Source organism: Saccostrea echinata, unplaced genomic scaffold (genome assembly GCF_033153115.1).
Source record: "Saccostrea echinata isolate AGI-Se365-2 ecotype Australia unplaced genomic scaffold, CSIRO_AGI_Sech_v1 ptg000009l, whole genome shotgun sequence".
Lineage (NCBI taxonomy): Eukaryota > Metazoa > Mollusca > Bivalvia > Ostreida > Ostreidae > Saccostrea > Saccostrea echinata.
The window spans coordinates 23,850,262-23,878,185 of NW_026889758.1; the positions used below are offsets into that span (position 1 = coordinate 23,850,262).

The following is a 27,924-nucleotide window of genomic DNA, read 5'->3' on the forward strand; positions in this document are numbered from 1 at the left end:
TCTTTATTTGGTATAGGAGCTCTTCAGTCCTGGAGGTAAAATCAGAGGAGTGCCTGTGCTGTTGGGAAAACGGCAGGATATTTTTTTCGTAAGTCTCTGTTTTCTTGATGTTTAGAATCACATTGGTTACTGATATTGCTTTGTGATACTAACTGTATTAAGTATTAATGTATCACCATTTCTGAATCGCCATTTTTATCCGGATAAACATTGGTATGTGAAGGATGAACCATTAAGGCTTAGCGAGGCACCAAGCAGGGAAATCCTTCCAAGACATCCGAAAAAATGCAGATAGAAAAGACACTTGTCCATTATTATCAGAATATTGTCAATTTATTAGTTAGTTCATTTCATCTACACATATTTTCACTGTAGGTTTGCCATACTAGTTGACTGTTTCTTTACAATACTTTTTAGCAATGGTAACAATATGTCATTAATCACTATACTTGTCAAGTTTCATGCCAAAGACATGAAACGTAACATTCTCTTGTATTGTATGGCCTTGTCATATAGTTGGAATTGTTTTGAATTTGTTTTTCATAGGACTGTAATCTATTAATATATCCTCCAATCCCATCCCTGTAATTTTGAGTTTAAACAACATATTATAATTTGTAGACTTAGTACTTGGGGAATCTTCAACTAAGCAACTGTTATTTATGTGGCATGTATATACCTATAGTCTGTTCATGCTCAAATATTATGACAAGTTGAGACATTGAGTTGAAGAGAGAAGAATCTTCAATCATGAACCGAAAATAAAGACATAAACGTGCAAACATGATTATGTACTGGCTGTACGCTAAACGACACATATTTTTTACCCTATTCACAAGATCATGTTGGTATACCAAAATTCACAGGAAATTAAAATTTTGAATTGAATTGTATATCAGAAACCACCATTTTCCTTTAATTCTCAAAATTGAAGTGTAAAGTACACAATACTACATCTTTTGAGGTCTGAATCTTCCACTTCTTCATCACAGTAGGTAAACATGTTTGACACCAGGAATCCTGTTTCACAAGCGACTGCATCATGATCAAAGTCATTAAATGTTTCCGGGCATAATTACATTGTAATTAAAATCATAATGTATCAAAACATCTTTTGGGTTGAATTGTTTGTGTAAGTCTAGGGGTTTTCAATTATAACTTGTTTAAATTTTGTTAGTAAAAAGATTTTTCAAACAAAAAATGACAGGAATCGGAGAAACTCTGTTTGACAAACACAAAATTTAAACCATAACTGTTTTGTTCTGGCAACATTTAATATTATCCATTCTTACACAAACTGACAGAGTAAGTAAGAGGCTTAATTAGTATCATGAAAAAAAATGCAGATGACTAGAGACAGAGACTTTCGCATGATACACCATGCTATGGATAGTGTCTTCTTACTACAAATTGCATGACCATGGGGATTGCTGAAATTCTAAAAGTTGTAAAAGTTGCTTGTTTGCAGTGATTCATTTTGAAAATGGTTATCATGGGTCCAAGGGATGCCTCTTTTTTACAACAGTGAGTCCCATGTCAAAATCAATGCATCCAGAGCCAAGGGTATCTATTTAAAATATATTGCAGAGGAAACTCTAGCATACTATAAAAGGGCATTACATGAAAGTGCAGGGATTTTCCACTGCCCCATGAAGGGCCCAATTTAGGCCCCATTCCAAATTGCAACCATCTGGAGTTGAAAATCAAAAGAATTACTAAAATTTGAAGATGCATTAAGTGTTCTAGTGATGTGTTGATTAATCTACTCTTTGATTAAAAGTTCTACCTAAATAAATAAAAGCTCAAATTTATTTATCATTAGTATTTATTTCTTGGAAATTGACAAGACATAATTTCCCAATCAGTGATAAAAAGTAATTAAATGTCATTCTAAGGGCCCAGCCAGGCCACATTCCCAAAATGTAGTGGAAAATCTCAGAAGTGCCAAATGTTCTATTGTAGCTTTCAGTGGTTCATATTATTAATTTGAAACTTAGAATATTTAGTTTTGTGGCATGAAAATTATAATTTAAGAAGTAAGGTATAATTTTAAAACTTTTATCAGAATGTAAATACAGGTTGGTCATGTGATCAAATGCCACAGAGCCCAAAGGGCTTTATGGTAGATTGGATCACATACCAACCCATATTTACATCCCGATAAAAGTTTTAAAATGATACCTTAATTATTATTTAAACTTTGAGACTTATTTACAACATATATTATGAACTGAAGATTTTTACCCATAAAATGATTCAATTTTTTCAAACCTCAACGCTATAAATTGAATGTGTTAAACTCATCAACCACTTATAATGTCACTGTGAAATTAAGTCCATCATTGAATCTAAGGACATGTGACGAACTTGTTTTTACACAGAATTAAATATGTCTTGTTTAGATAGTGTTATCTAAGGGAAAACATTTGCAGAAATATATATTGTCCACTATGCACTTTGGTTCTATTTTTAAATCATAAATATGATTTCTTATAAAACTTATAAAATGAATGGAGGCATACCAGCTGTTCTGAACATTAAATGAAGTATGAAAAAAGTTTTTAAAAATATTAAAAATTATAAGAAAGAATAATGAGTCAATACTTATCATCTGCATCTAACAAAAAAATTAGAATGATTCATATTTTTTCATTTTAACTTTGAGGTGTGAAATCTGACATGTTCTTGACAACCATATACACATGTAGTCATGTACCTTACAAACAGCTCATGCATATCTCTTAGCATGTGGATATGATGCAATCAAACAATTTTGTATTAATTAGAATTTACCAAAATAAATTAAACAATACATATCTTTCTATAATTTTATTGCGTCCATTGGGATGCACATTTATTGAAATCATGCTTCCTCAGCAAAATTAATACCTAGCCAAAATTATGAATCACTGTGCAGCTTGTATTCTTAACTTGGTATATGAGTATATGACTTTAATATGGCCTGAAATCCCATATATGTTTATTTTAAATTTTGAATTCTTAGAAATGGAAAATTCAAGATTAAAAAAAAAGATGTGTATTGCACTTTTTGTAAAGATTGCATGCATGCAATGTAAGATAAAATTGTTGGACATTTTAGAATGAATGTATTCCCATAGTAATGTTCCTCTTAATACTAGCATTATCATCACAGTGTTCTGTGTTATCCAGATTTGAGATATATGGGACACAATAAATCCCATACAAGAGTATAAATGCCTATATATATATGTATTCCACAATCCTGGCACATATTAATAAAGAACGCCTTTTGCTGAAATACATTTGATAAGTGGTCAGCCACACATGATAGGAAGGGTTTTACCATTATGATATAGTGTTGAAATAAGCAGTCCAACTTATTTTCTCTTTTTAAAATTTGACTTAGACTCCTGGAATCTATAGACTACAAGTAATTATATTTACAAAAGTAAGGGATGTTGGTATGTAAATTGTTGGAATACATTAGGCTATTCAATTCGCCCCTTGGACTCCCCATTGAATAGATATTTAAGTGACTAGAAAAGGTTGACAAAGTGCCAGGTGACATTCTTATACCTATAGGGCACCTTTGTATAGACCACACCAGACACAGACACACTCATGCCTCCTTAATCAGCTGATAATCAGCATTCATCAGATGTGTGTCTACTGGTACATCTGCTGTTTATGCATCACATCTGATATTCACATCTGTATCTCGCTTTCTTTTACACATCTTAACCACAACATAACCTTCTCAAATCTGTAGATTCCCTGTGTTGTAAACCTGCGTGATGTTTGGAGAGTTTTTTCATGTGTCTTACATAAGGATATTGGTACTAACTGAATATTCCTGGAAACCTTGACTGACATCTATTATTTGCACATGCAACTTTTTAATGAATGTAATCTTGGTAAAATTACTATCTTTCCAGCATACAAATGGCTTTGTTGACCATATTCATGGTGCTTGTACTTGAAGCTCTATAATATATTAAACATATATTCATTTGTTTGTAATAATCAATCCATATATAAACATGTGAATTTTAATAATTTATTGAATCCTGTAGTAAACCAAATTCTTGATTTTATGAAAGGAAACTATTCATGCATGTTTTATTTGATAACCATTCAGGCATATCGTTATTGATGAGATGCTTGTAGTCATGACTGATATAGTGGTCAATAGACTAGATGATAACAGAGTTACAAGCAACTTCAGCTTGTTGGTTGGACACAGAGAAGAAATTTAGTTGATCTTTGACAAGCCATGCCCCAATTTTTTTTTTTTTTTATGTACATGTAATTTCTAGGAGGAATTGTGTCATCAGACAAATAAGGTTAATAAAGCCAATAATGGTAACATGCCATTATGGGACTACATGTCAATGAAATGGTAAACTGAAATGAAGGACAGACTCTTTTCAGTCGATAACATCAGGTATGAAAAGAAAGATGTCAAGGTTAATGTTAAGTGGATTGATCGATTCATCATTGTATGTTCTTTCATGTCCCATTCGAGAATTTGTCACTCATATAGAGATGTCACCATATACCAGTGAAAGGCTTCAAATTTATAGACCTTTCTCGGCACTCAGGGCCATTGAGCAGTGAGGGTTCTTTATCATGCCAACGCCTACCGTGACATGGAACCTTGGTTTTTAAGGTCTCATCCAAAGGACCCACAACTTTCACTTCAAAGTGCCGAGCGCTTGGCGAAGGAACAGTTGCTACCTATTTTTTATCAACTTAGGTCAGTCACGGCCGTGATTCGAACACACGACCTTCCGATCATGGAGCGAGCACTCTACCGACTGAGAATGTTAAGTCGAAAAATATGGGGAAGTAAAAAAAGAACAATGCATATGGTTTGACAAAAAAAGTTTAAAAAAAAAAAATTCAACAATTTTACAAAGTTCTGTAATGAATTATGATTCATTTCACCTCATTAACATCAATATATTTACATACCTGTTGTAAAATGTATACATTATGCCAAAATGTCATTATATAGATAGTTTAGTATGACATATATTTCCATCTGAGTTATTCCCCTTTGCTGTTATATTGTTTAATAAAATTATTAGCTCACCTGAACCAAAGGATCAAGTGAGCTTTTCTGATCATGTGCAGGAGTTGTTTCACATTTTTTACTTTTTCTTCAGAACCAGAGGACTAATTTCAATCGAACTTATGGGACCACCATTTGATTCTCAAGGGGTGGGGGGGGGGGTGGGGGGGGGGGACCTGGGAGATTTCAGAAATAAAAATATGTCTCAAAAATTTTGAAAAGAAATGAAATAATTAATAGTAATCTGTGCTTAACTGGCAAGAAAATAGATATTACTCCTTTTCTGGTGCTTCTACCCCATTTTGACCATTTACTTTTTATACTTCCCACTTGAAAGCATGATGTATATTACATATTGATGGGGGTGTCTGTCCATCCATCTCACCATCTGTACATCCATAACACTTTGGGATACCTATCTTTTATCTGCATCTCCTTTATCTGCAACTCCTTGTATATTGTTAGATATTTAAAATTTAATGAGACTTTCACAGAAAATGATATAATGATAATATATGAGTGTATTTTATCATTTTTTTAAATCAAATTGTTAGGTCTGGGCTCACTTAATTATCTGTTAATGTTATGGGCACACTAATTTATTTTGGTATCAGTTGTTTGTCAAGATGTTTCTCTACACATGGGTCCATGGCAGGATAGTGTACTATACATGTATCTTATTACTGTAGTAAATGGGTTGGAAGAATTAATTAACTTGGGAATGGAAATATGATGAAAACAAGTCATATTTACAAAATACTAAAAACATGTACATTTATATGTAGTTAGTAGAAATGACAATTATCAATCATTTTTAAATATGTTGGATTCCAGTCTCACCCCTGACTGTTGAAAGCTATTACTTACGTCGTCAAGATGTTTTTAATAAATACCCTCTAGGAGGTTGGTAATTATTATATTAATATATAAATTAAATTATCACTCCAGTATTAGTTTCATTCGTAAGATTCAAGACCTGCATCATATTAGGAATTTTATGTACTACATGAACTTTTTAACATTTTATACTAGCTGTTAAATGATCAAACATTTGATGAATTTGAGTCTTGTCGGTCATTGAATGGAACAGGGGATGATCAATACACGTGTTGTGAAATCTTCAGTGATGACATGATGACAAGTATGATGACAAATATATACATATATATATGTAATTTGTACATATAATTTCCATGATTTATAGTGAAAAGGGTGAATATTATGTCAATATTTTGAGTGAATATTGTTATGGAGCATTTTTGTGCTCTATAAATTATATATTAGTAAAAGTTAAACAAATTTTGTCCGTTTTGTCCTCTTTTTGAAAAGTAACAAAAAATCCAAATACATGTAGTTTGTGACATCATAGAAACAAAATATGCCAATAACCTACTTTGAAATTCTAATATTTTTTGTTAATTCAGATTTTTCATACAATATATACAATTCTGCACGTATCAAAGAATTTTCAAAATTTGACTTTTATGGGGCAGAAATATGCAAATATCACATATAGCTCTTTTACCGTCTTATAAGAGGGACAATAGCAATTTCTCAAACAAAATTTGAAAATACACATCCAACTTAAAAGCAAGTTAAAAGACTTGTTTTATTTGTAGTAATTTGTCATTGACAGGTAGAGAAAAGATTACACAATAATGAGCATTTGCTGTGCCAAAAAAGTTGTGTTCATAATACATGAATAAATAAAAATTATGGCATTTCAAAAAAAACTTCTAGAGCCATTGAGTACTGAAAATTTGATTTCTCTGTGAAAAAAAAAGCTGCGAACATAGAAATACCGGTCTATGTACCTTTCTGGTAGTGCATATTAAGATGCAACTATGATGTATAGGTGGCAAATTAAGTTAATAGTCAGACTTGTACTTTCAGGAATGGGGCGTGACAGTCTCCATTACTAAGAAACCATCTGCTGCTGACTAGAAACTCACAAAGCTGTCCAGTTAAACTTAAAAACATGACTAGTCAGGTAATAGCTAACTCAGTGACTGTAAAGTCTTAATACTTATTACTGCATAGGGAAAGCCAATTTGCAGTGTATTCATTGTATCTGAGTTCTCAATTAAGTCACAAATTCAAGAAACAGTGAATAATTAATATGTTTAAAGGGCATAATAAACACAATATTTTTCCACAAATTCATACAACCATAATTAGCAAAGGAAAATAAGCAAACTTTTACACTTAGATTTTTAAAGCCATCGTGGTAGTACATGTAAATACTACAATACTACATAGGTATAACTCTTTTAACTTGGAATGTGATTTTAAGAATGTCTTCATTTCATCAAAGGGTTTTTTCTTTAAGTTATACTAAGACTTCAAACTTCAGAAAGAGACCTTTACAACTGTAGCAAACTACTTTATTGAGAGTAGTGGAGAGTACTAAGTAATAATTGCCTTTTTATTTGACAGGTAAATGCAAACCAGGAACTTTTCCTGGACATCCTCACCAAAGAAGAAAAAGAAGCCTTACTCACCAAAAAAATGGAAGAGATAAGGAAGAAAAACGAGGCACTCCGAAAGAGGCACGAGGTCTGTTAAGTCTAGTATTGATAACATGATTTCTGAAATAGGTTTTATCTTCATATCAGATAAAAAAATCTGCTTAGGAAATGATTATTGATAGAATGCAAAAACACATAAATTATAGTTTAAACAGAAAGTGTATGTGTCTAGAATTTGAAGGTTTTTCTCTTTCACAGGAAATAGAGGCAGATAAAAGAGCTGTTTCAGGGGGAGCCAAAAAAGTAGCCTCCCCAAGGAAAGAGTCAAAGGTAATGGTGTCATGTGATATACAAGTATAAATATATAAATCTGTAAGCAAATACATCTATTATCAAAGGGTATGAAAACTTGATAAACGTGATGTTGATCAGGATATAAAAGGATTATTTAAATGACAGACACAGTTGTGAATGATAAAGGTTAAATATGTTTTGTACATATTTTCTAAAGAAGCAATTAAGGTAACCTTTAAAGACCAGATATATTTTGAGACGTCATTGATAAATTTGTTATTGTCATCATGTTGTTTTGATTTGATATCGATACATTTTAAACAATTGATGCATAATAAATACAGTAAAATATGCTTATAAGATAACACTTGTAATGAATTGATACTTACAGTGATGTGATAATTTTCATTCCCCTTTGCTTTAAATTACAATTTGAATTTAATGGATATATAAAAGATATTTTGTAATTTTTGTTGTTAGATATGGAATTTATTTCCTGAGTGGGATGGGATTATTTAGCTCTACTGGTCAGAGACCAGAAGAGCTTATGCGTAAGGTTTCCATAATCTGTCTGGTTGTGTGTCTGTCTGTAAATAATTTATAAAATGCTACTCCTCCTGTTTATTGGTTTTTGATTTCAATGAACGATGTTGCCATTGTTACTAAAAATAGAAATTTCTGTAAAATTCTTTCAAAAGGCTACTCCTCCTACAGTTTTAGTCTGATTGCAATAAATCTTTCCACAAAAAGAGATTTAACCAAGGATCATTATTCTATTTTTTAATGTTGCAAAGTTTCAAGTACAAGTACTACTTTTCTCTTCCTTTGTTATAAGTACAAAACAGTAGAGCTACAGTCTAATCAGAGTATGTTTTTTTTTATTTTCAAGAGTCGAAACACAAGTGAAAATATTGAAAAGATCCTGTCTAATGAGTGAAATAAATTCCATATTCAACGTCAAATACATTGAATTTTCTGTTTATTACATTTTCTTTGATTTTCCCTTTGCCTAGAGCCGTCTTTTCATATTGCAGTGTTATAGGCATCATAGTTGAGCAGTTTTGAGACATCTGCACAGCTAAGCAATTGCGAGATTGAAAACATTGTAAACATGGGTTCCAACAACATATTTTGAGAAACTTTGGTGATTTTAGTCTTTGTCAGGATGGTTTATTACTCTATTTTATAGCAGGCCAGGGAGTATTTTTTACCACACTCTTTATAAAGGGAAGGACATTTGAGAGTTAATTTTCACTGAATTTCTAATATTCTTTCACACTTAGACAAAATATTACTGATATTCTTTCACACTTAGACAAAATATCACTGATATTCTTTCACACTGTATGAAATATCACCCTTTAAATAATGAATTATGTTTATAATGATCCAAATCGTCCACTCCTAGTACTTTGATATAAGCATTTTACTGTATTTTATAATTTGAATAAAACAGTAGATAATAAGCTGCAGCTTTAGATATTATGCAGCAAGAGTAACTCTAAGAATTTCTCATGGATCATGTGCATTCAGACAGTAAATTCTGCATTAAGTGCATAGCAGTTAAAGCTGTATTTAATATGTAATTTGTTAAATTGGTTTTTACTTTATTGACAACCAAAAATTTTCATTTTATTTATTTATTTTAAAGTACAATGACTTCTTTAGGAGGGGTGGTTAATTTAATGTAGTTTGAATGGTGAAGAAAATATTTAGATATATTGATGGATATTTTTTATCAATTGGAACATGTATATTCACACTGAAACGCTTATCAATGAAAACTGTACATGTATCACACAGTAAGTTTAAGCTGTGCATGATTTCAACTCGATCCATTTGTAGTTATAGTTGACAATTAGTGTAAAATGTTATGGATCTTGTACAAATGCAGTTGTTGAACTTTGATAAATATTTATGATACAGCCTCTACCTGGAGAGGAAGTGCCCAAGGAGCCAGCAGATGGTAGAAAAGAGCGACCCAGGCAGCCTAGACCTGCCGGGCGGGGGAAATCCCCCAGTAAAGGAGTCCGAGACACTCCAAAGGCTCAGGTATGCTTACTGTACAGGAAATAGGGATTTCTATTATGAAAGTGGAGAAAAATTTGAATAATTCTCTGATTAAGAAAAAGTTTCAAGGTTGTATGAAAAAGGATACGTCATGAAAGAACATGTGTGTATGCTTTTTCCAACGTGCACACAAAAGACATCATTAATGAATTCATCAGAAAATTTACTGCAATCTGTTACTTGTTTACTATGCCTAAGTTTATTAGCAATGCATATTACACATATTAAATCTTACTTATTTTAAGACCTGCATGTAATTTTGATTTGAACCTGGTGTTCATAGTTCGATATTTTATAAAATATGTGTGATACAAAAATTATATTGCAATGTGTTGAAGATGTTTATGGCTACATTTAGCATGTATTACATTTATGAAATACATGTAGAAACCAAAATATGCACAAATATATTTACATGTATCATCTTACTAACAGCATGTTGCTTTTGTTGTTAATATTGCATGGAATTGTACTTTGATGTAGGATATTCGAGTCACACGTAACTTATCTGGAGAAGACGGAAGCATAGAACGTAATATTCAGATGAGTAATTACAACGAGGGCTCAACAAAAGTTTATCGAAAGAAAAACTCCAAACATTCTCAATTTCAGAGGCCTGGGTCGCAAAGCTTCCCTGATGAAGAGGCACAGGAAAATGAAAGATTGGGAAAACCCCGATATCGGCGGCCATTTTCCAGTGAGGAAGGGATCCAAGGGGATCGCTATCAGAGGCACTCATCAAATGAAGAGGATCAGGGAAGGAACCAGCGCCGTGGAAAACGGCCATCAAGGAACCCTCAAGTCGAGGAGGTTTCAGATGGAGCCTATGAAGCTCTGAAGCGTCAACACCAACAGCTTAACTACCAACCCAGAAATCAAGAATTTCGAGAGCATGATTTCAGGGATAATCGACATGATAGAGATGGAAGAAATAAAAGGCACCCAAGACCTCATGTCAGAAATGGTGATGCCCGACGAAGTTTTGAGGATAACAACCAAAACTTCAGCAATGGATTCCAGGATAAAAGATATCCACAAGACCATTCAGAGTTTGAACCCCAAGCAAAACGCATGCAGAGTGGTATGAAAGGATTCCAGAGAAAGGAGAACCAGGGATATGACTTCTCCAAGAGCCCTCTTGTAAGTTGTAACATGGACTGTAAAAGAATGATTTGAAAGTTTCAAAATTGTAATTCTAGGGTAGGACAGAAAAGGCATGTTTATTTTTCACATTTTTGAATCTTGTTGTATGTGATTGTTGTTTGCATGGTGTTCATTTCTTTCTTTTTGTGTGAATTTTTGTAAGTGTATGCATTTTAGTTAATGTAATTTACACATATGAATTACTTAATTAAGAACTGAAAAGGAATTGGAAAGAGATTCATGTTTCAGTAGAAGTAGTCCATTTATATTAACTGAGAGTATTAAGTGTGAGTATTACTTTTGTATTTAAAATCACATGGCATGTTACAGTATATTTTGAATATTACAGGGACCTCCACCAGATCCAGCCTACAACTTTTTGTCTGACAGATATCGTCTTGGCGAGAGGCCACCAGAGAACCCCCGAGGAGAAACCTCCAGGAGACACCCCAAGAACTATGGAGGAGAAGACTTTGGCAATGTGAAAAACAGAATGAGGAAGGAAAGAGAAAGACGGGTGATTTTTTTTTTATCTGTGATGATAAAACTATGATAAAGCTTAAATAGAGAGGATTACATGTATATATCACTGACCCCGGGTCTTTTCAATCTTTTTTCTCATAAATTATCTCAAATGACATATTTATGATAAAATCTGTAACATGAATTCGAAAAATTACCTAAAACAAAGATTTTATAAAAATTTCTTTCTCTCTTTGTAAACCAACAAGGTTGCCAAATTCCCCAAAGCTGAATCATAGAAAATGATGAGGAGATGACCTATTTCCCATTTCCTCCATACATGTTTAAACATATAGCGCAATATTGTATATGGAACATTTTCTAGATTTTACACTAAATACATTTAGTTTTTAAAGGGGCATAACTCTCAAAACAAAACTTGCAAATCATATACTGATTTAAAAAATAGATTACATTTAATTTATGTTAGCTAGTGGTTTAAAATTCCATAATACCTTTGAAATACATTTGTAAAACCAAATTTCTTCAAATGCTTATTCTAAAACAGTGTTTCAGTCTTTCTGCAGAAGTTGTATTTTGGGATAGAAAGTCGTCTACTCATCACTTTAGGTGATTCAGCTTTGATCAGTTAAAAAATGCTAACATATTTGGGAACCTTGGCTTTTATGACTGTTGATGTGCCTAAACATTCATGAGAGTTGGTGATTAATGGAATGAATATTAAACTTACAATATCACTTGTTGACTTTAGGGCTAGGATTAGTTTTATGAGGCAATTTAACAAAGATTCCTCAGCAGTGCCTCTCGGCTTGCAGACTAAGTAGGCAGCTTTTTGGATTTGTATAAACAGGTGGGGGAAAAATTTTCATGAAAGGTTTGTGGTAATTTTTTGAATTGATGGTATGGATTAGATCACAAATCTGTCATCAGAGGACAATTTATTTAAAAAAAAGAAAAGGGCCAGGAGTCTATAGTGGGGGGGGGGGGGGGAGGGTTGTTGTTGTTGTCCTCAAGCACCTGTGGATTTGAAAGTTAATGTCTAGCCCTGCAGAAATAACATTGAGTATGCTTACAGAACTAGCATGATGAGTGTGCTTACAGATCAGCATAATGAGTGTGCATACAGAACTAGCTTGATGAGTGTGCTCACAGAACTAACACTATTAGGGTGCTTACAGAATTAACACTACAACCACTTTTTCCTTGTTTTAGGACAGAGGAAGAGGTGGTCCTCCACGTAATAAGATGGAGATGGCAATAAACATGACAGGAAGAGAGCGAAGAGAATATGTCGAGTGGAAGGCAGAGAGAGACAAAGTGGACCAGGCTCGCATTGACAGGCAGAAATCGGCATCTGGAGAGTGGAAACGAGAGTGGGATACCCAAAAGGACCATACTGAGTAAGGGGAGGGGGGGTGTAAATAGAAAAGGATATATCATACATGTAAAAGACTTAAGGTTCTAGGCCAGCATTAAAAAATGATATGTTTGAAGCACCATATCGAAACAATTTTCAATGAAAATTGAAGAAAGTCAGGTATAAATTTCAGAGTTTCTTTCCATCTCAGAAAAAGGAAATGTATCAATATTGCCCACAGTCTATTAGAAAACAATTTTTCTTATTTTCTTAACCTCTACTTTAAAAAGATATTACCGGTAAATTGAATTTAGGTATCGTGGTTACTTTTGATTTCAAACTGAATCTCATGAAAATGCTTCATTTTCTACAAAATTCTATTATAGCCGTAAAGTACGGGAAAAAGTAAGTTTAAATTGATCATTGTTTTTCAGAGAGGCCAGCCAACGTATGGAGCCAGGAAAACGACCAGGTAATCTAGCCACAGTCAAGCCTGTCATAGGTATAACCATGCTTACAGAAAGAAAACTAACAGTTTAACATCTGTTTTATAAACTGATAGCTAAATATTTTATCTTGGAATTTTTTATTTTGACATTTTCTCTGTATGTGTGATCAATATACACACAAGAGTGCGCAGTGATATTGCAGTGTAAGGTTTTTATACTAGGTATCTATAACTATTTTGTTTCAAATTCAGGAATCATAACAAAAATGAATACATGTCTGACTTAAGAACCAAAAATTAATTCCCTTCCTAATGAGAATTCATACAAAACATTAATCTTTTTTACATTAAAACATCGATCTTATGCACTGTACTGTAGGGTAGACCATATTCATCGTATAATTGTATCTAATAAGACAGCTGTTATCTTCTCAGGTAATTTGTAGAACTTGAGATTGTTTGAGACTATAACTTCAGCTCTTAAAATTACAGAAAGCAACTGAAATCTTAGCTCATTTGTTGACTTGTACTGTACTTTTAATTTAAGCTGGCCGTATTGGCAGCGGTCGATTTGATCGAGGTGACAGGGATGAAAGGCCACTAGGTGAGGGCATGCTCAACAAAGCATCCCATAATTCATCTGTGTATCCCATAATTCATTTTTTAGTTTTCATTTACTTACACCAAATTATATGTTTTCTGTTTACAACAAAATATCCAGTTGGGAAAATCCAGTTGGGAATAGAGCATGGTATAACCCAGTTAACTGGGAAATGTTTGCATGTACAGGTACATATAAATATGCAAGAGCCATTAATGTACACACTTATGTGTGAGCAGTAATTCATTAAACAATACATATATATATACTGGTATATTTGTATAATCATTATATTTGGATGCAAGAATCTTTCCATTATTATTTTATCTTGCACGAGAAATTATCAGATTTATTTTTATTTAACCTTTTTTTTTTTTTTGCATGATCACATATATTTTTTTTACTACTTGGTGTATGACAAAAATGATTGATGCTTCAAACTTGCACAAATTTCACCTTGGGTCCTTTTCCAATGTATCTAATAACATTTACCTAGGTCAAACCTATCTAAGAATACTTTTAATCTTGTTTCAGTTCTTATAATTTTCCAGATGTTCCTAACACAATAATGATGAAATTGACTGATGCATTGTACATCAGTAAATTGCATTTTCTTCACAGGGACCTTAATTGTTTATAATCATAGTCAAATTTAATTCTTAATCTGGGTATAAAAATGAAAAAAAAAGTTATTTTGATAAGCATAATTGCCTGGATGTGAAAATAAAAGTATGAGAATTGTGCATGTAATGGGAAATAACTCTGATTACACATTGTACATTAGACACATGAAAATTAAGTCTCCTGAAAAAAAACAGCTGTTATTGTGGTGAAATTAAGTCACAGGTTAATTGGTAGGTTTTGCCTTGATTATCCTGAGAAAAAATTAGTTGCTGTTTTTATACGCCTGTCTTGAGACGGGACATATGACATGTATATTATGGCATTCATGTCCAGCCGTCTGTCTGTCTCTTAGCTTTTTTGCGTCTGGCACATAACTAGCTTTAATACTTTTGTGCCTAGAATTATAAAACTTCTTCAGCTGATACATCTTGGGTAGAAGGTGTTTCACATGTTAAAAGTAGGTTGCTCTGACCTTTAATTAATTGCTTTATGGCCAAATATGGAAAAATCCTGTCTGGTTCATAACTAGAAAACTATTAGACCTAGAATCATCAAACTTGGCCAATTAATGCATCTTAGAAGGTGTGTCGCATCCTGCTTCAAGGTCATACACTGTGACCTTTAAGTGAAATCTTATTAAAAAAACTTTGTCTTTTAGCTTTTAAATTACACAGTCCCAAAAGGTTAAGAGTATTGCAGTATCCTTACTTCAAAAATGTTAAATCAAGAAAAAAATTTTTTTTTTCATTATATACTTTACAGCAATCTATAACAAATGTAATGTTATAAGAGAAATTCCACCTCCCCCATTGGTGTAATTATATCAAGCACTGGTCAAGGAGAATTTTGATAACAGACAAGTAATAGCTTTTGAAAAAGCTTGCCTGACTAAATCAATATCTATGGAACGTATAAGCAAGAGAAGTGCTAAACGTTCTCGTCATCAAGGAGTGACATAGTTGCAATACTTCATTACACAAGATGTACAATTGACTTTCTCAAATGTCATAACCAAATATTACAGATTAACAAATATGTAAGACATGCCACTGTTTAGTCATTTATTAGTTAGCCCATGGGCTGACTAGTTACGTTGGGATGAAACTGCAAGTGCACTTTCGCAGATTGGAATTCTGGGAAAAATAGACGAGTCGTTCTAAAGGCGCGCTTCTTCATGCACACTCTCTGGTCAGTGACAGATTGATGAAATGGCCTCTATTTATAGACTGGTCTCTTTTCCGTCATTCTAGACGTCAAAGTAATTTGTGAACAGTTTTAACTTGAAGTGTTTGAGACAAAAATGCTTCAGTGCTGCTCTAGGACACAAAGTAAATGGCCTGTATACTTTATAGCTAGAGCAAAACAAGATACTAATAATCCCCCCTCCCGGAAAAAAATTTCTTGCGATGATGGTCTTGCCATATATTACGAATAAGTTTAAAATGTATCTTTATGTACAGTTTTAAAATCGTTTACAGTTTTTCTTTTCAATCGATATCAGGATTTTTCTCATTTCTTCTATAATAACATGTCTTTAATGAAATGAAAACCAGTACAGATCATGATGTAATCTGAAATCATTTTGCCAATTCTTTGCTTAGAATCTTACGGGAGTGAAGCCCATTTCCTCTACGGGTACTGGCTTACACTCTTGTCACTGTATTAAAAGGAAACCCTTGTTCATCACAAAGCATTAAATAAAATCCTACTGGCTGACTTTCTAAGCTTTTTAAAAAGCTAACCTTGAAACGTTCATTATTTTGTAATATTGAAAGAAAAGGGGGAAAACAGACTGAATCAAGAAGGAGGGATGTCCCATTTACTAGGTGGAGGGAATTTGTTTATGATTGGACTAGTCCACTTAAGGGGTAACTGGAAAAACATAATAGTAAGAATAATCAGCAAATCCATTGCTTTTGTGTTGCCTGCCCATATACAATGTGTTTTTTTTAAATGAGATAAAATTTGCAGTTCATAAAAAATCTGAAGCTTAAGAATCAGGTTAAAGAACAAACTTTATTTATTTCCATAGAAGTTATCACACCCATTCAATAGAACAATCCAAGAAAAAGGCGCAAAGATAATTTACTTGTGACATTTGGTGCGAAATTATTGTGTCACCCCTTTCGTAGAAGACAAATGGACTGATCCAGTAGTTTAAAAACGCAAAAAAAATGTTACACGGACATGTTGGTATAAAGAATCGCAAAGAATAAACAGGTACATGCAAAAAAACTGAAGAAAGTAAACACATCATTATTTTGCATCAGTAATATTATTCTTTCTTCTGCAAACTGTATTTGTTTAAATGCAGGTAACAAATTCCGATGTAAATCAGCTTGCACAAAATCTAGCTCACTAAGTATGATCGCTTAGTTTCGGTCCAAGGAATTTTGATCCTTATAATGCCTGACACACGTGGCGTCAGGCAAAAATTGCATGTCAAATCAGAGAGAAATAAATGAAGTTAGTGTGAGGAGATAACTGGTAGAGCATCTCTGATCAAGCAGGTGTTATCTATATGTCTTTATGAATTTCAAGGTCCTTGCCCCCTAGGGGCCTGAGGGGTGGGGCTGAAAGCATCAAAATCAATGCATGGAGTCTTTAAAAATCTTCTTTTTGACTCCCAGACATCAATCAGTCAGACTGTTGGCATGATTGTAATAAGCATTTAGCCCTCTACCAAAATTGTGAAATTCATGGCCACAGGGTCAGGGGTTCTGGTGCTTGGGCGGGGTCCTGTTGAATGCAATTGAAAATGCATTATTTCTTTAAAAATTTTCTCCTCTGATCCAAGGTATTAAGGCGCTAAAGTTTTTTTCTTTTGGTTTACGATTCTGCCAACCCTAATTTTCACCAATCATGAAAATAAAAATAATGTCTTTATTCTGATTTTTCTCAGCTGAATGATGGGTTTTAAAATTTAGAATGCATCCAAGTCAAATAAGCGCTTATCAATAATTGAGACCTTTACAAACATTTAGATGACCATAAATAAACACATGTGCAAGCCCAATATGGCAGTAACTGTCATAAGAACAAGGTAATTCCTCACTTAAAGTAATGGCAGACATTTAAAGAACTTTCTACATGAAAAAGTAAATCAAATCTGGGTGCATGATGCCCTTTACCAACATTTCTCCAATTGCAATATCTCAATTGGCTAAATTCGAACTGGAATATTGGAGAGTGCCCAATCCTAACCTAACACAAATAATATTTATGCCCCCCTTCAAAGAAGGGAGGGCATATTGCTTTGCTGCTGTCTGTCGGTAGGTCTGTCTGTCTGTCGGCTCACCAACAGTTTCGTTCATTTTCTTTCCAGAGGTTGCACATACTGAAATGAAATTTGGTATAAAGATTTATCATAAGAATATCTAAGTCAAGTTCTGTTTTGGGTACAATCGAGCAATTTCTGACAGAGTTATGCCCCTTGGACTTAAGAAAATTCCAATTATTGGGGGGGGGGGGGGGGATAAGTATTTCACAAACATCTCTTGCTTGAAAATCTTCTCCTCTGCTCTTGGGTATTAAGCTGATGAATTAAGTGTATGGTTATGATGAACAAGGGTGCCTCTTCCAAAATTGTGTTGTGGCCCATGGGTCAGGGGTTCAGTGGAAGGGGCTCTTTTGATTATATAGCAAAAATGCATTAATGCTTTTGAAATCTTCTCCTCTACTCTTAGGTATTAAAGAAACAAACTAAATGCATAGTTATGATGAGCAAGGGTGCCTCTTCCAAAATTTTGAAATATTCACCCCAGGGTCAGGGCTTCATGTTCGGTGGGGGCTCTACTGATTATATAGAGAAAATGCATTATTTCTTGATAATCCTCTGCTCTGCTTCTGGATATTAAGTAAACAAACTAAGTGTATAGATTTAATGAGCAACGGTGCCTTTTTCAAAATTATGAATTTCATGGCCTCTGGTTTAAAATATGAACCAATTAAATTGTGGGAAAGTTGTTACGTGATACTCAGGTGACCTTTAAGACCCGTGGGCCTCTACTAATTTTAAAAGATGGAAATATTATTGAAAAAGTACACATACTGTAAAAGCCATTGACTAACTACTTATAAAATTTGAAACCAGTTACGATCTTTCTGACTGATTAGGCTGTTAACTGGTGAATTTTTGTCATCCCTAAAACATATAGTTGCCATCTTTTTTCTACCTTTATGGTACCAAGTTAATAATTGTTAAATATATAAAGCTAGCCAATGTTCTGGGAATAACTTCTTTGAAACCAAACTTGTAAAAATGTTTAGTACAATGTATTTTTATAGGCTATTTTATATAGGCTAACTGTTTATATAGGCTAACTGTAGTGTTTTAGAAAAAAGAGTTATAGCAAAATGTCTAATTTGAAAATGAATTTTTTATCTCTCTTTCACTGTATCATAAGAGCATAAAATCTCTACAGTTTAAAATTATTTCTTCAGCACCTGGACGAAAGGATTCCAAGGAATCTGGAGGGAAACCTCAACCAAATGGAGTGGGACAAGAACATATAGTGGAGAAAGATGCAGTCCATCGTCCAGTTGGAAGGGGTAGGGGAAGAGGCAGAGCTCGCAACAGGGGGAGTGGCTCTGGGAATGATCCAGGGCGGGTGAGGACATATTCAGGAGAGGATAGACATGTTGAATGTAAGAAAGACTTGCTGGTCATTAAGGTGGATAACACACCAGGGACAAAGTCAGATCAGGTGGAAGTGGAGTATTCTGATGGAGAAAATGAAGCACATAGTGGAGATCACACAGCAGCCCACCATAAGAAAGCAGGGCCACATGCTGAAGAACTGTGGTGGGATGAAGAGGGGGATGATATAGGGCTGGAGTTGCAGGGAATCCCAGCTGAAGATGATATTTTTGAACAGAAAGACTTGTTTAATGATTATCATGGGGAAGGATATGATAAAAATGGCCATTTTGAGGATGCTCCAGGACAAACAAGTCAAGGAGATGATGATGAATGGGAGGACTGTACTACAAGTGAAGATTTTTCTACTGATAGAAGTCAGAGCCAGACATCAGTATCAGATGATCTGACCTCTCCCCTCAAGGTTAATCTTAATCCTGATGCACCTGTCTTTACTCCAGCTTCACCAACATCACCCAGCCCACTGGCAGCGAAGGTCAGTAAAGAACAAAAGATTGAAAAGGCATCACCTAAAGAAAAAAAGACCAAAGAGTTGAAAGTTGGAGACGGAAATATCTCCAAAAATAAAGAGGAAAAAGCCCCACTGGACAGCAAAAAGGAGAAAACTGAACATTCCAAAAGTGACACAGATCACTCTGACTCTGGAAAGGCAGACACAAAGCCTGAGGAGTCTTCATTAGCTCCCTCTGAGGAGGAGCTCAAAGGTGAGGTATTTGAGAAACCAACAATGGCCGACTCTCATACCACACAAGAAGAACCTGATGTAAAGGCAGACACTAACCCTGATGATAAGGGTCAGTCTGATGAAAATCAGACTTTGATTGATCCTCCCACAGATATGCTGCCTAAAGAAGAAGCAGATCAAGATGACACCAAGAAGAATTCTGAGACTGTAGATGCTGAGAAACAAAAACCTGAGGTTGAGGATGAAACAGATTCTCATGATGATATAGCACAAGAAGCCATTGAAGGTAATATTTTGGATAAATTTAGAATGTTTTTTTTTTTATGCCCAGCCATGAATGTGGCCAGAGCATAAAGTGTTTGTGATGTTCAATTTCTGTCCCTCTGTCCTTCCATCTGTCTATCCATCACACTTTGCAGTATTCCAGTTTCAAAAAACAATATAAGATATTTTTATTTAACTTCATATGCTGATACATATTGATGGGAGCTACTCAACTGCATCAAAATCGTTTGACCTTGACCATCCCTTCGACTTTTACCTCAGTTTTAGGTCACCTGAGTTGCACAGGTGACCTATTTCTATCTGCTTTTGTCCATCATCGTACATTGTCCACTGTTCATTGGTCATAAACTTTTGAACATTTTCAACTTTTTCTCTTGAACCACTGAACCAATTTCAACCAAATTTGGCATATACATGTATCATCAATAGGTGAAGAGGTTCAAAATTTGTGAATTGATGGTTCCTGTCCCCAGGGGATAAAACCATAAAAATTAATGCTATCTTGAATAATCTTCTTTACTCCTGGACATCAAACATTCAAAAACTGTCGGAATGATTGTAATAAGCATTGAGCCATCTACCAAAACTATGAAATTCATGACCCCTGGGTCAGAGTATCTGGAGTTAAGACTGGACTCTTATTATTATACTGAGAAAATGCAAAAATTCTTTAAAAACCTTCTTTTCTTGTAGATTTAGCAGATAAACTACGTACATGTTTATGATGTGCAAGGCTGCTTCTTCCAATTAAAATCATGTATGGCAGCCCCATGGTCAGAGGTTTTGGTGTTGGTGTTGGTGGTTAGGGGAGGCTCTTTCTCTGCTGGGTATTTAGCAAACAAACCAGGTGCATAGTTATGATGAGCAAGTATACCTTTTCCAAAATTGTGAACTTCATGGCCCCTGGGTCAGAGGTTCTGGTATTAGATGGGGCTCTATTGATTTTATATTGAAAGTGCTTTCATTCTTTGAAAATCTTCTCTGCTACTGTGTATTTAGAAGACTAACAAATTGCATGGTTATGATAAGCAAGGGTGCTTCTTCAAAAATTGTGAATTTCATGACCCCCCTTGGTCAGGGTTCTGGTGTTAGGGCAGGGCTCTATAGATCAGAAAATGCATAATTATACCCCACGCAACAAGTTGCGTGAGGTATAATGTTTTTGACCCGTCCATCAGTCAGTGTGTCAGTCAGTCAGTCCATCAGTCCTGCTTTTTTTTGTCAGCGCAACTCCTCATAAACTGCTGCACAGAATTTCGTCAAACTTTGCTGATATTTAGCACACAATGTGTAGATGTGCATATAACCAGGAAATTTCGATTCCTTTATTTTTTCTGGGAATTTTGGCACTTTTCAACTTAGATTTTTGGCCGTATCTTGAATATAGAGATGAACATATTGTCAGCGCAACTCCTCATAAACCGCTGCACAGAATTTCATCAAACTTTGCAGATATTTAGCACACAATGTGTAGATGTGCATATTACCAGGAAATTCCGATTCCTTTATTTTTTCTGGGAATTTTGGCACTTTTCAACTTAGATTTTTGGCCGTATCTTGAATATAGAGATGAATAGTTTGTCAGCGCAACTCCTCTTAAACCGCTGCACAGAATTTCGTCAAACTTTGCAGATATTTAGCACACAATGTGTAAATGTGCATATTACTAGGATATTCAGATTCCGTTATTTTTCTGGGAAGTTCGGCACTTTTCAACTTAGATTTTTGGCCATATCTTGAATATAGAGATGAACAGTTTGTTAGTGCAACTCCTCTTAAACCACTGCACAGAATTTGGTTAAACTTTGCAGATATTTAGTACACAGTGTGTAGATGTGCATATACCAGGAAATTTCGATTCCATTATTTTTGCCTTGAAGGTGCTTAGACACAGATTTGAAGTTAATATTTACTCAAATTTTCTGTATAATTTAATGAGTAATTTGTTGCTTTAGCATTTCATATGAAAATTTGATAAAAATCTTATTTTATATGAAAGTTATTGAAACTTCAAATTTCTGGACACGTTTGATAGACACATCCTTGCGCCTTTCACAAATTTTAACTTTATCCTTATTACTTTAGAAAAGTATCAATTTTGTTGTTTATTAATGAAAAATATTAAAACTATAATGCAGAAATTTCAGAGAAGAAATGTAGAAAGCAAAATCCTCTCACCAGTATTGTCAGTCCGTGCTCAGTGGTGTGTGCAGAGTTTAACAATTGAACACACCGGGTGAAACTTAAACATTAACAACAACAGAGCTCGTGCCCTGTTTACGAAAACAGTTTACGTTTCACGGGTGTATTCAATTTGTTAAACTCTGTACACAACTACACAACACTGAGCACGGGTTGACAATACTTAAGTGAGTGGGTTTTGCTTTCGCACATTTTTACTCTGAATTTTCTGGATTATAGATGTAATATTATTCATTAATACACAACAAAATTGCTATTTGTCTTAAGAATTAAGTATAAAGTTAAAAATTGTGAAAGTGCAAGGATGTGGCTATCAAACGCCTCCCGAAATTCGTAGTTTGAATAATTTTTAGATTAAATAAGTTTTTAATTTTATTTTCGTGTGAAATGCTATAGCAACATATAAGTTGTGATATTATACAGAAAATTTGAGAAAATATAAGCTTCAAATCTGTGTCTATGCACCTTTAAGAGTTTTGCCTATTATTGAAGAAACTTTCAAGCTAGGTAATAAGGAAATCCACTGGAATCAGCTTTTATAATGAAATTTTATGTGAAATGTTTTATGACCTTAAAAGACCCCTATTGATTTTGAGATCAAAATATTAATGATTTAACACACACACACACACACACACACAAAATCTTTGATAGCCCCCCCCCCCCCTCAAATTGGTGCTTTGCCTTAAATAATTTCATAAGTACAGTATATAAACAAATTCATATGACTACATCATAATTTTGTTTCCATCAATTATTTAAATGTGTAAATTGTCATGTGTTGGACATGGACATACACTCATTAACAAATCGAAATCACTGAGGAATTTAAAAAGCAGTTTGTCAGCATAACTCCTGCACTGAATTTCCTGAAACTTAGTAGGTATTTCAGACATAATGTATAGATTTGTATATTACCAAGAAATTTTGACTCCATTCTTTATCTAAAAACTTAATTAAATTTGTAACATACAAAGATCTGAATGTCCTTATATGCAAGAAGTTTTGATGTGATGATTTTTTGCAAGTAATGCCCCTTTCTGAATTATACCGTGTTTTTAAACTGCACTGTGCCATTCATTACGTGTTGTATTGTCGAATTTTGGGGGAGCGTGGGGTATGTGAGCTTGCTCACTTTTTCTTTCATTTTTTTAAAAAATATTTCTTCCTCTCTTCCCCTGGGTAATTAGCAGACTAACAAATTGCATGGTTATGATGAGCAAGAATCACTCTTCTAGAATTGTGAAATTCATGACCCTTGGGTCGGGGGTTTTGATGTCATGGCAGGGCTCTTTTGAATATGTAATGAAAATGCATTATTTCTTTGAAAATCTTCTTCTCTGGGCCTTGGTTTTAGCTCACCTGAGCTGAAAGCTCAAGTGAGCTTTTTTGATAACCTGTTGTCCGTCGTCTGTCTGTCCGTCCGTCTGTAAACTTTTCATTTTCAACTTCTTCTCAAGAACCACTGAGCCAATTTTAACCAAACTTGGTACAAAGTATCCTTGGGTGAAGGGGAGTTTGAATTGTTAAAATGAAGGGCCAAGTCCCCTTACAAGGGGAGATAATCAAGAAAAGACAAAATGGGGTCATTAAAAATTCTTCTTCTCAAGAACCACTGGGCCAAAAATGCTGAAACTTATGTGGAAGCATTCTGGGATAGTGTAGATTCTAAATTGTTCAAATCATGACCCCCGGGAGTAGGGCAGGGCCACAGTAGGGAATCCAAGTTTTACATTGAAATATATTGGAGAAATCTTTAAAAATCTTCTTCTCAAGAACCACAGGGCCAGAAAAGCTGAAACTTATGTGGAAGCATCCTCAGGTAGTGTAGATTCTAAATTGTTCAAGTCATGACCCCCAGGGGTAGGGTGGGGCCACAATAGGTATTAGGAGGGGGGAAATCTGGTAAAGAACAGCATGGCCAAAGTTACTCAGGTGAGCGATGTGGCCCATGGGCCTCTTGTTTGATAGTAGATAAACTAAGTGCATGGTTACAATGAGCAAGGGTGCCTCCCTAGGGGTTTTGGTTTAAGGATGGGGCTGTGTTGAATCTATAATGGAAATGCATTATTTTTTTGAAAATTTTCTTCTCTGCTCCTGGGCATCTAGGAGGCAAACAGAGTACTGTACAAAGATTTAATAAGCAATAGAATTTTTACAGAATTTTGAAATTTTGAACCACTTGGTCAAGTCTTCAGAGAAAAATTATTCCCCTTGGCTATTCATAATTAATCAGATAATGTCACTGTAGATAATGTCACTGAAAGATCAATTGAATAAGGGAATTATGCAACAATTTTTATAGTATATAATACAAAAAGTACTATCATTGATTTTAATGGTGAGATGGACTTGTAAATAATAGATATATTATATGAGACAAAAATACCTTATCATTGTAATTGGGTACCTTAAATATTCTTCAAAGACTATGTAAGAGGGAAGGAGTTTGATTTAAAATAATACTGCTTGAGTACCATTGTTTTGTTTAGTCTGAATGGTGATCAAGATTTGTTACTGAGAACTAGAGAAATTATTTCATTTATCCCTTATCATCATTTTTCTCTCTTGTGCAACATAGTTTCATCTATCAGTTTATTTTGTTTTATTTTATACTTCTGTGGATCCTTTACAGTATTGTATTATACTCAGGTGAGTGTTAAGGCCCTTGGGCCTCTTGTTTATGTTTTATTTTTTAAAATTTATTTGTTTCATTTAGATGTTTGTTTCTTATTTTTTTTCTGTTCTCTGATTTATTTATTTATTTATTTATTTATTTATATAAACTCTATTTTTCTACTTAAAGATTTTGTTTTATCATTGTCATACACTGTATGTCATAAATATATACAAATCTTACAGAGAAAGATGACAGGGAGGACAAAGAAGCCACACCTACTCCCCAGAAAGAGGAGGAAAGTGCAAAAGCCTGAACCGCTAGCTGTCACTCACTGTAAGTATTCTTCTTGAGTTTACAAAGTAAGGGTTATCTCTCTTTGTACAGATTTGACATATTAGCATCATCTATAAGTTTTATATATTATGCCCATGCATTGTCACCTCTATTCTACTGAAGTCTGTTTGTTGTAAATTTTTCTTTTGATACATATACTGTGATACAGTTGATAACATTTGGTCTAATATATAATAAATATTACATGCTAGCAAGGCTTTGCCTCTGTCAACAATGGTTTTCTTGGGGTGACAATTTCCAATGTTACCATAGCTAGCATGCAATATTTATACAATATTTTAAGTCTAATATAGTGCAAGGTTTTGCTTGTGTTCTTTTTTTAATATATGACATGAATCTAATTTTATTTTATAATTACAATACTGCATACAGGAAAATTTTTGCCTGTGTTTTATTTTAGACCCCTTCACCCTAGACACAATTGGTGAATTTAAGACAGGGTGAATGATAAGAAAGCAGTATGATATCTTAAACAGAACTGGGACTGGGCAAATTTAAAACGGGGCAAAATTGTTTGCAAGTGTGAAAGGGCAAAAAAAACACAGGACGAAAATAACCCTGTATACAGTAGAATTATATTAATATTATTATTAATATTATTTTTTTTTTGTAGATTCAGATTTGATGACAGGACAGCAGTCATTTTCGTCAACCATCCTACAGGTGGTTATTAAGCAACATTGGGAGAAATTATAGTTTATAAGAAAAAATATAACCTTCATTAGCAAATAGAATTAGAAAAGTGTCAATTTAAGGGTATGTTTGTCAACAATACTAGAAATTGTAAAATGTAAGTTTTTATTCTCCGTTTCATAGAAGTAATAGGTACATATGTATTATTAAACTACATTTTAGATATGTACGTAATCTTTATGGAGAAGGTTAAAACTTTTGTGTAAGTTTGTATCACTGCTGAAAATCACAAAGAGGTGTTATATATAATCAGTATAGCAGAAAAATAACATGTACTTGTGCATATGTAGTTGACTGTTAAAAAAACTAAATATAAGCCCTTTTTTGCTAATGTATCTCAGCTCTGTTATAAAACAATGTCATTCATGTTTTAAATCTGTACACTTAATTGCATAGTGTATGGTTTGAATTTAAGAAAATGTTTAAGCTTACTTTCATTTATGCAAAAGAGAAAGAAGGCATTGTCCATTTAAAAGAAAATGTCTTAGAGAATATTTAACAGGTTTCAGATTTTGTTATTAATTTTTTTTTTGGTGCTTTACCTAGACTGCCAATAATAATAAGATTCCATTAGGCCTTTACTTCTGGGTGTTATTTTCTTCAGTTTTTAGTGTAGAGCTTTACTTGATGTCTACATACATGTATTAACTTTATGGTATGCTTATAAATGTGAAGGAGAGAACTGGCATATTTTCTTTTACATGCCGAGATTTTTTTTTCATATTTTTTTAATAGAATACATGTATATTTGAAATTAAATGTTTGTCAGAAACATTGATCAAGGACGATGGAAAAACAATGAATTGATATATGAAAATAGACCAGGGAAGTACCTAATGAGAAATGTATTAAATACATGTACATGTAAATGAGAATAGATTTGATGAATTTCCTGATTGGTGCCAAGATGTAAATGTTTGTGAAAAACATGCTTTTTTAATCTGATCTTTTGAAGCTACTCATTGTGTGTTTGATGAGGTGTTTGATAAATGTCACAAGTGACGTGAACAAAGTAAATAAGTATTGGTGCTTTTATTGCATATCAGTTTTAAAAGATGATCAGGATTAACTTTCTTAAAGTCAATAAATTATTCAACCTTGATGAAAATATTTTTTATTTTAATTCACTGAATTTTTAATTTAAAATAGTTATCCCTGATTATTATTTATTGAAAATATTGTTAGTAATATATTTTATTTTATCATGTGATAATGATTTCTGTGTATTTATTCCCTCCATTCTGTTGTATGTCAGATATAAAGATTCAATTCATGTACAAGAATCAACAAATTCAGTTCAGATTTGGACCGTTTTCTTGTGTTTTGTTGGTGTGTTTATTTATGAAGAATGACAGTTTTTGTTTTGTACATTATTAACTTTTATTATACTTGTTTTATATTTAAATTAATAATATATACATGTACTTGCGTATGAAAAAAAACAACAACAAAAAAGTGTAAAATGTATTTAAAAAAAACAAACCAAAAATAGGTATGTATGAACATAAGGAGTTAAGCATTAATTTACATTTCTATGAGTTTGAAAATGATAGTGGCTGACCAATACACGTTATATTTCCGTTGTAAATTTAAACTAACATAAGGTTTGAAGATAAATTCCCAGTAACAAATTTGAATCCTTTTGGCAACATCTGATTAAAAGGGTGATAAAGTTTATATAGATTAAACACAATTTGGTCTTACCGTGGGAAACATTCCCAATTTTTGCATTGCTTTCATTTTTGTAAGAATTTAGGTTTGCTGTCATGCATTTAGTTGTACGAGTTGGAAAACTACAGACAATATTTAATCGCATGATCAAACTTGCCATATGAGATTCATATTAATGATTATTTTAAAATAAAAATTCTGACAGCATCA

General features: G+C 33.6%; 1 protein-coding gene across 4 annotated transcripts; it reads left to right on the plus strand.

Moving 5' to 3' along the window:
* On the plus strand, nucleotides 1-27,924 carry LOC133182072 (coiled-coil domain-containing protein 9-like). Of its 4 annotated transcripts, none has more exons than XM_061316787.1 (13): nucleotides 1-88; nucleotides 6,950-7,046; nucleotides 7,493-7,612; nucleotides 7,783-7,854; nucleotides 9,745-9,870; nucleotides 10,372-11,028; nucleotides 11,381-11,548; nucleotides 12,727-12,914; nucleotides 13,306-13,343; nucleotides 13,867-13,923; nucleotides 18,988-20,175; nucleotides 25,239-25,329; nucleotides 25,964-27,924. In XM_061316787.1, exons 2-12 carry the CDS (start codon nucleotides 7,035-7,037, stop codon nucleotides 25,307-25,309), a joined length of 2,697 nt encoding a protein of 898 aa, XP_061172771.1. In that variant the 5' UTR covers nucleotides 1-88; nucleotides 6,950-7,034; the 3' UTR covers nucleotides 25,310-25,329; nucleotides 25,964-27,924. The 4 variants fall into 4 exon arrangements, with proteins under 4 accessions (XP_061172771.1, XP_061172773.1, XP_061172772.1 ...); XM_061316789.1 differs by having other exon boundaries at nucleotides 10,501-11,028; XM_061316788.1 differs by lacking the exon at nucleotides 13,867-13,923.

Bases quoted from the DNA above. Each gene is read 5' to 3' on its own strand.
- LOC133182072 (XM_061316787.1), top strand. The intron at 9,871-10,371 runs GTATGCTTACTG...ACTTTGATGTAG, and splicing joins GAGACACTCCAAAGGCTCAG to GATATTCGAGTCACACGTAA. The intron at 20,176-25,238 runs GTAATATTTTGG...CAAATCTTACAG, and splicing joins AGCACAAGAAGCCATTGAAG to AGAAAGATGACAGGGAGGAC.